General features: G+C 41.5%; 1 protein-coding gene across 1 annotated transcript in view; it reads left to right on the plus strand.

Annotated features, from left to right (window-relative positions):
- Positions 1–8,797, plus strand: part of LOC129632894 (liprin-alpha-1-like) — a 141,991-nt gene extending 133,194 nt beyond the window's left edge. Inside the window, exon 2 of the mRNA XM_055554635.1 lies at positions 8,693–8,797. Coding sequence (XP_055410610.1) covers positions 8,693–8,797 — 105 coding nt within the window. The remainder of the gene's footprint in view (positions 1–8,692) is intronic.
- Positions 8,798–9,137: the final 340 nt, after the last annotated feature.

The following is a 9,137-nucleotide window of genomic DNA, read 5'->3' on the forward strand; positions in this document are numbered from 1 at the left end:
AAGAGAGCCCGACACTTTATCCCTGTTAGATCTGAATATTTTTATCCCTGAAAATAAGGTCCCTTTCATTGATCCTCTTAACTAGCATTCTCTGGACCTCTCCTTGTTCAGCCCTTCATCAGTGTGACTGCTGATCCCCCAGTGAACACCACCATTCACATTGTGTTCACGGTGAGCACATTGGCTCAATGTCCTTGAAAATTTAACATTACTTTCATTTAATTTTTTTTTAATTCCTTTTAAAAATATTTATTTGGCTGCACTGGATCTTAGTTGCAGCACACAAGATCTTGGATCTTTAGTTGCAGTTTGTGGAATCTAGTTCCCAGTTGTTCTTCAGTCGCTAAGTCGTGTGTGACTCTGAAACCCCATCAACTGCAGCACTCCAGGCTTCCCTGTCTTTCACTAGTTCCCAGACCAGGGATTAAACCTAGGTCCTCTGCATTGGGAGGGTGGAATCTTAGTTACTGGACCACCAGGGAAGCCCCTCAACATTATTTTTAAAGGAAACATTTCAACCATAAAGAAAAGTTTACAGACTTGCCTAAGAAACACCCTTTTCTCCCTGCAGAGATTTTTTAAAAATGTTAACATTTTGCTTCATGTGTGTGATTAAGAGTTGAAGCCTGTTTTACATGCTGCCCAGATCTCATTTCCCACCCTGCCTGCCTAGAAGCATCCACTGTCATAAAATTTAGTGTGCTGCCTACTTGTCCACTTTTTTTGCTTATTATATATACATGTTTGGCCTTGTAAACAGTGTGACTGTTTTAAAGAGCTATCATAATTTACATACTTTGTAGTTCGCTTCTTTCACTCAGTGGTCTATTTCTGAGATGTGATCATGTTGATACATTCAACGATAATTTCTACATCATTCCCACCTCCCACTAGGAGCCAAGATATGTTCTATGCCTGACAGTTTTCACAAGACCATGTGTAAACTGCATAAAAATGCGAGAGCAGCACATCTCTAGAGGATCTGAAGGTACAAGGGATCTAGAAGTACCCGAAGCAGGTCTATACTGCTTTTCATAAATGCTCTTAGCTGCTTCACTCACCTTCAGTAGAGGCAGTGTTGGCTCCACAACACACAATGACTTGATAAGAATCAGCCTATGGATCAATGTTATTTTTTTTTTAGAAAGTATTACTGCATTAGTATTTATTAACGAAATTGAAAATGTCATTTCAGATCCCCTTTATGGTGCAATTCGCATAGCTCATCTGACATTAAACGATATTTATGACTGTCTAAGCTCAGTATTTATTGTCATTTAGGGAGCATCTTCAAAACAGATTGTTTCACTGGTGGCTCAAACAGTAAAGAATCTGGCTGCAATGCAGGAGACCTGGGTTCCATCCCTGGGTCGGGAAGATCCCCTGGAGAAGGGAATGGCAACCCACTTCAGTATTCTTGCCTGGAGAAGTCCATGGACAGAGGAACCTGGTGGGCTACAGTCCATTGGATCACTCACAAAGAGTCGGACACGACTGAGGGACTAACACTTCCACTTTTCTTTGTATAAAATAGTTGCCTATAATTAAAGAGGCCACAGAGATGTGTCCCAAGGGTTTGGACAAACCACAGATTATATAGCTGTTTTTGGTCAGTCTCCTAACATGGGGTGGCAAAGATTCAGACAGAAGATCATACTAAAATACACCATTTTAACCAAGTGTACAGTTGAAGAACCTTAAGTACAGTCATACTATGCTACAAGATCAAAGTATTTCTTTAAGTCCTGTGTGCTACCATAGAACAAAATGATGCCTGTGAAGTCTAGGTTGAAAAGGGAGGGAAAGGAAGAGAAAGGAAGGTAGGTAAAATGATAGAGGCCAAGGTAACAGCTTTGGCTTGGAATGAGTGAATCCAGACTCAGCCCTTAAAACGCTGCCTGGCTTTGGCTAAGTCTTTTTAACCTTTCTGGACCATTCTTTTCCACGTCTGAATAATGAGAGGTTAGGTTTAGATGATTTCTAAGGAATCTTTAAGTTCTGAAATAGCTTAGGTAGAAAAAAATAAAATCACTTACGAAGAAAAAGAGAGAAGAAACATTTCTCAAAGAACAGAAGATGGGGCATGTCACCAATAACCTCAAGCCCCACCTGCTCACTAAAGTGGGTGTTGGTAAAGAGGGTATCTGCTCTGCTGCTTCAGCCTGGAGCTCTGCAATATGAAAGCTGACTACCTCTATCTGCACCCAGTACCACTCTCAGCACCCGCCTCTTAATCAATTCCAATCCCCGGGTTCCCAGGGGGCACGCTGGTTCTCAAACAGGTTTTGGTGGTCTCTCAATAATAGCGTTCCAGGCTTGAGTGATGCGAGTCGCTGCACTGTCTCAGCAGGGAAGGGAGGGAGAGCTTTGCAAAGGGGACTGAGGGCATTTAAGAAAAGCTTCCAGAGCACGGAACGACTCCGCCGGAGCAGGACAGGGCCGGGCATCAGCCTCGGCGCGAGGTCAAGAGCAACGAAACCTGCAGACGGGTATCCAGAAGCCGGTCTCAAACTAGGAGCGCTCGGCCGAGTGTGCGCAGCGCGCCTGCGCTGTACGTGCGTGCGCATGTGCCGCGGCCATCGCGAAAGCTCTCGGTCGCTGGGAGGCGCACGCTGGTGGTCCTCGCTGGCTCTGTTTACCTGAGGGAACTGCGGCTGCCCCCGGCCGGCGCCGCAGCCCCCCGGGAGCCCGGCCCCGATGTGTGAGGTGAGCCCCGGGTCGTGCAGGCCACTTCCTGTCCTGCTCAGCGGGAAAAGGACTTGGGAGTGGGGACTGAGGAGGTGCCGCGGCGGCTGCCCGCTCCTCGGTCTAAGCCTGTGCCGAAGAGCCACGAGCAGCTGTGGCACCTCCTCCTCAAGGATCGTTATTCTCGTCTCCGACAAAACAAAAGCCTTGGGCGCTGTGCTGTGGAGGGGTGTCTCCGGGCTTTCTCGGGGTGGGTGGCGGGCCGGCGGGGGAGCCCGAGTTTGGCGCTGGGCGGGCTGTGCGCGCGGACTGGATTAACCCTCTCGGTCCCGAATCTGCGCCGAGCAACCGGTTCGAGTGTGGCCCGCGCTCCCTGCACGCGCCCTCGGCCCAGCCCTGGGGCTTGGTCGGCGCCGCAGGGGCGTGTGGCGCTCCCGGGCCACTGGGGGCTGTGGGTGGAGCACGCGGCTGCTTGCCGGGGGGACGATGCACGGAGGGCTGGGTGCGGGGGTGCGGGCGGCATCGCAGCATCTGGACTGCTTCCTGTTTCTAGTCCTGAAAGTTGTCCCCTCTCCTCCCTCCCATCAGTTTTGCAAAGTCTGCATATTCCTCCTCGAGGCTTTCCCCTCTGCCCCCTTGGACGCTCCGTGTGTTTGCCCTGGGGTACCTCGGGGAGGTTCATCCATAGCCTCTGAAATAAGGTTCTGTTAAACATTTCAAGACATTTTAACATCTTCCTAGAGGCCTTTTTCAGAATTAGTTGCCTTCCTCAATAAGAGAATAAGGGGTGGTTTTTTCTTTCTTTCTTTCTTAAAAGAACAAAAGCATATGCCACTAATTTAGGCAGAGGAGTCAACTCGAAGTTGCAAAATATCTAGGAAGGACAAAAGGTCTGGTTCTGGGCCCAGAATAAATGAAATTTTGAATTTTTGTTCCCTTCTGAATGTAGGCAGACAGAGCAGCAGAGCAGACCAGCAGCTATAGAAATAAATGACTGCTCGATAAGATTGGTCAAACAATATCTTATTTTATAGAAGTAGTTTGGAGAGACCTGTAACGTTTATGTACGGGAATTGGGTTACTTGGCAAAGCCAATACCGCAGGAGCAAGGAAACAAACACTTGACGAGGGGGATGTTAACCTCCCTCTTGAGCCTTCTTTTAGCCTTTAGTGGCATGCTAACAGTCAAAGGGATGGATAAATCCGTAGTTCTGTTATTAAGAACCATTTACTCCTCAAGATAATGATTTCCCTCCATCCTTTTTTTCCCCCTCATCGGTGCTTTTAAGCAAATCAATACCATCTTTTTACTCCATAAGAAGAAGGGGAAAAAAAAGTGTTTGTTTGAAGTACCAAACCACAACATAGAGGTAATAAGATAGGAAAGTGATGTAAAAGTTTAAGTGGGCAGGCTTGCAAGGATGTCACTAAAAATAAAAGATAATTAAGATGCAGTTCTTCTTACAGTGTTGCCTTTTATTTAGTGAAATAAGAGATTCCTCCTCTACCCCCCTCCCCCCAAATGCTTTGAAATGTCAGGAAAATAAGGTAATTAGTTTTCAGGAAGCATTTAACAGGAGGCTTCCTGTGTGCTCTTTTGGATCTGTCAGAAATTCTCTGTTCCTTACTAATTCCTAAATACTCAAGTGTCTCCCGGGGGCTGAGAAATCCAGGCATTTCCTTCACTAGATTTTCTATATGAAGGTTAAGTACCCTCTTCCTTCTTGTGAACCATACGGTAAAAGTGATTGTTTACAACTCTCTCTCTCTTTAATATGGATCACCTATGTTTTGTAAGTCTGGAATTTTAATCTTTATCTTTGCTGAGAAAAACTACCTTGTAAGACAGTCTATATGCCCACACCATGTTAATTAAAACACCTTTGCTCCATCAGAGCTCTGATCCCCATGTCTTTCTTTTTCTCTCTCTATCAGGCTATTTCTTTGGAGCACAGAGGCCCTCTGAATTCACTTTTCTGCCCGGGCTGCTAAGACCCTCTTGAGAAGGCGCTTTTCTTGCTGCCTGTAGGAGGGTATTTTTGTGTCCCTTGGCTTGTTATTTAATCAACAGCCAGTAAATCATTGATTCAAGTAGTAGTATTGTCAGCACACATTCATAGATTTAGCACTTAATGTTCCCATACATAAATAACATGCGACAGACTTTAAAATAACATTGCAGCATTTATAATACTTTACTAATTTTTGTTTTGTTTTTGTTTTTTGACCACGCTGTGCAGCTTGTGGGCCCTTAATTCCCTGACCAGTGATGAAATTCGAGCTCCCTGACATAGAAGTGTGGAGTCCTAATCACTGGATTGCCAGGGAAGTCCCTATAATATTGTATTTTTAAACAGTTCAGGTAGTTTTATTCTGTTCCGTGTATGTATATTTTTGACAGAAGTGGGAGACTATATGCTGTTTTGTAAACCATTTAAAATTTTATTTTTCAGTTTTTGTAGTGTTACTGTCGTTTGAAGTCAGTATATACAGATCCTGCTCATCATTTTTAGTGAGTGTGTTATGGGTTGGTTGTACCTTAGTTTAACCAATTCCATATTGGCAGACTTTCAGATTGTCTCTGGGTTTTTGTACTAACATTTCAGTTATACATCATGTGTACTTGTGTTTACTTTCTTAGCATAAATTGTAGAATAGGTCTGCTGAATCAAATTATATACATTTTAAGGGCTTTTGATGTCCATAGCTATTTTTTTGAAATACCAACTACTTTGCTTTTCCTCCAGTAGTATTTGAAAATGGAGAATTTCCTGGCGGTCTAGTGGTTAGACACTCCACTACTCTAGCCCGGGTTCAGTCCTTGTTTGGGGAACTAAGATTCTGCAAGCCGTGTGGGACAGCCAAAAAAAAAAGTACTTCCATGTGTTGGAATGTTGAATATATTCCTTTTTCTGCACCCTCTCCTATACTGTGTTCTCTTATTCTTACTTTGCTCATCTGATTGGCAAAAATGTTAAATATCATGTTTGTATGTTTTTATTAGTAAAGTTGAGTATCTTTTCATATGTTTGTTGGCCATTTGTAAATTTATGTCCTTTTTCGATTTTTCTATTAAGGTAGTATTCTTTATCTGCTTTAAAAAAAATTCATTTTATATATTACTTTTGCTAAGCACATAATTATGTGCAAATATCCTGTACTGTTTTGAGTTATTCTATTTTAGGATAGCATTTCTCAAAATATAACTTATAGATCACTTGTAACAGTACAGAGATAATCATTAGAATGCATGTATATCATTCATTTTCCAGAGGTTTGGATTTCTTAGACCCGTGGGGTTGCTATGAATCTACTGCACATTAAAATGAGGGAACCTCTAATTTGGAAGAAATATGAATTCCTTAATATTTTTACTGTTCCTGTTTTTCTTCTTGTCTCATGGCATTCTACTGTTTTTTCTTATTTATCTTAATAATCGTAAACTACAGTCTTAATGTATTAAGGTTTTATCCTATCCCAGGCTAACAATAATTTTACAAAAATGTTTGGATATATGGAAATTTGAATGTTAAAGTGCATAAAGGAAAGCACTTTTGTAAGTCTGTGAGAAGCATTGTTTGTAAATGAGGCAAAAGGAATAACTGAGGGAAAAACAAGTAAAATAGAGTAGACAGAAGTATAAGGGGGTTTCTCATCTGGTTTAAAAAACTCAATATTACCTTGTTTCTGCCTCAAGTTTTGTGTGGTCATCTTCTTTGAACCGTAAATTTAGAACCCATACAGCTTGAATAATAGTCTAAATGAAAAATTTGAAATTCTCATTGTTATACACATATTCAGTAGGGAGCAATGTCCCCTTTAATTTTTTTTAAGTTGCAAGCAGATGAACATGCTGCATAAGGAGCAAACTACAAAAATGGAACTTCTATGGATGTTTGATACTGTAGCCAAATAAAGCTTTCAGGGCTTATTTGACACATGTAATGATATGCATAATTGGTACCGTGCTGCATGATAATTAAGCTTAAATATACATGACTGTGTTTAATATCTCTTTTCCATAGCCAGACATCACATTTCTGGGCCCAGCTTGAAGGAGGAAAGAAAATGGCAGGCCAAGAAGCTTTAACAAATATTTCTGATTTAGAGATTTCCGTATTAGAGAGATGAAACGTTTGGGGCAGAGGTTGCTTGTGACTTCGGTGTCTCTAATTCCTAAGGTTGTAGACTTTACTTTTCTCTTCTTCTACTCAAGACCATATGCTTGGGGGAGAAATTGGCAAGATTCAGCCATGGCTTTACTTTCTCCAAATAGTTTTTTCTGCCCAGTAATGAAAGCCTGGGAGGCAGAGGTCCCTGTCATTGGTAGTGCGCAAAGGACAGTTTCTTTCTCTGCTTTAGCCAAGACGGTTCAAGTTCTCTGTCACAGGCCCTAATATCTATTTGAGTTGTCCTGTTAACCTGGGTCTCTGAGAATTTCTGAACCTGACTTTCTCATGTTTTCCCAGCTGAGGTTGTGTACTTCAAACAGAAATATTTGACATCTGTGAAGCAAAAATAAAGTAAAAGCAGACTTAACATCATTACAAAACCAAATGGAAGTATGATAGTTTTAGAATATGCTTTTTTCCTACCAATCCTGCCTTCCGCTCTACCTACCCTTCCAGCCCCAAAAGAGATGCATATTTTTGTCCCTAGAAAAAAAGTGAATGTGAAAGTTGCATCCAACTCTCCGCGACCCCACGGACTGTAGCCTGCCGGGCTCCTCTGTCCATGGCATTCTCCAGGCAAGAATACTGGAGTGGGTTGCCATTTCCTCCTCCAGGGAATGTTCCCAACCCAGGGATCGAACCCATGTCTCTAGCATTGCAGGCGGATTCTTTACCGTCTGAGCCACCAGGGAAGCCCCCAGGAAAGGCAGTGTCAAATCCAACTCTGAAACTTGGTAGAAACTCTTAACTGGAAATCATTCCTATTCCATGCTGTAACTCTCTAGAGTTGACTCTTCTCTGCAGCCTGACTGTGTATAATGAGGCATTTGTTGATCAAACGTTTTCTCCATCTATGTACTGAATTTTTGTACTATCTAAAAGGATGAAGCATTGTTGGGAAAATGTCCTGATGCTACTTTTAGAATCTTCTGTTTGCCAGTTCAGTATTGGTTGATAGAAGTAAGTCTTTGTATCTGCTGTCATTCAGTAATAAAACGACCTAAAGTTTGATGTTGCTTTACCTTTTATAGAGGGCATTATTTTATAATTCACTCATACATCTTTGACAGGGAGGTGCAGTTTTTAGAAAGGAAAATTCTGAGCTCAGAGAAGTTAAGTGATTCACATAGTTGGAAAGAGGCTTCAATCCATATCTTTTGATTTCTTTAGAGTTTACACCTTTCACAGATACCATCTGCTGAATCATGTAATGATTAAAACGTATATAATAACATTTAAATAACTTGTTATTAAGTGTGGCAGATATTTAAATAAAATTTAGGACAGCAGCATGCAAGGTTTTCAAAATGGATCAATTATGTCTTGTGACAAATGAAAAACTACCACTGTAGATGGGAAATTAAACTATATGTTATATAAACAACTGAGGGAGGAAATAGTGCTTTCCTTTAAATGCTGTTTATGGATTCTCTTGTATATCTATAGCAAGAATGAGAAGGTAGAGAAACTGTCGTATCTTTTCTGAAATATCCATGTATTTTATCTGTAAGGCAGTCAAAGTTTGTGATCGTTGTTGTTGTTGTTAGCCACACGCCTGGCACTTGGAATTTTAGTTCTCCACCAGGGAGTGCACTGGAGCTCATCAGTGGATGTGTGCAGTTTTAATCACTGGACCACCAGAAAGTCCCAAAGGCAGTATTTTAAAATTTCTCTTTCTAGTAGCTGATTGTTAGTGTGTAGAAACGCAACTGATTTTTGTATACTGATTTTGTATCCTGCAACTTTACTGAGCTAATCAAAGTTTTAATATCAAGCTTGTAATATTTTAAGAGGAAATTGCTAATTTCACCCATTTTTTTTCAATTATTTTTCAGATATTTCAGTCAAAGGAAGAAATAGCTCTTCTCCTAAGATGGAATCTGTTGTTTGGGAATGTGGTTGATCAACTTGACACGTTGGCCACATGGTACCCGATGTAAGAAAATGAAAAGAAGAGGCAAGATGATGTCATTTTCCCATATTGTGAAACCAAAAACAAATGCCTTTTGTGAGACCAAGCTAACAAACCTCTGACGGTGCAGAGTAATTCTGTTTGAAGAACTTAACAGTAAGATAGAAGAAGTACTTTCAAGCTGAGACCTGTAGGTGTACAAAGATCTAAAATACATCTTGAGTAGGCCTGATCATCTGAATCCCATTCAATCGAGAAAGCGTGGCTATGAGTTGGATCATCTTTTAACTGTGGCCCTTGACTATGTTTGTGGGCCATACAGGTAGGCACAGTTTATTTTCTTTGAGCCTATTACCTTGAGGGTGTGC

Source organism: Bubalus kerabau, chromosome 18, assembly GCF_029407905.1.
Source record: "Bubalus kerabau isolate K-KA32 ecotype Philippines breed swamp buffalo chromosome 18, PCC_UOA_SB_1v2, whole genome shotgun sequence".
In the NCBI taxonomy this organism is placed as follows: Eukaryota; Metazoa; Chordata; class Mammalia; order Artiodactyla; family Bovidae; genus Bubalus; species Bubalus kerabau.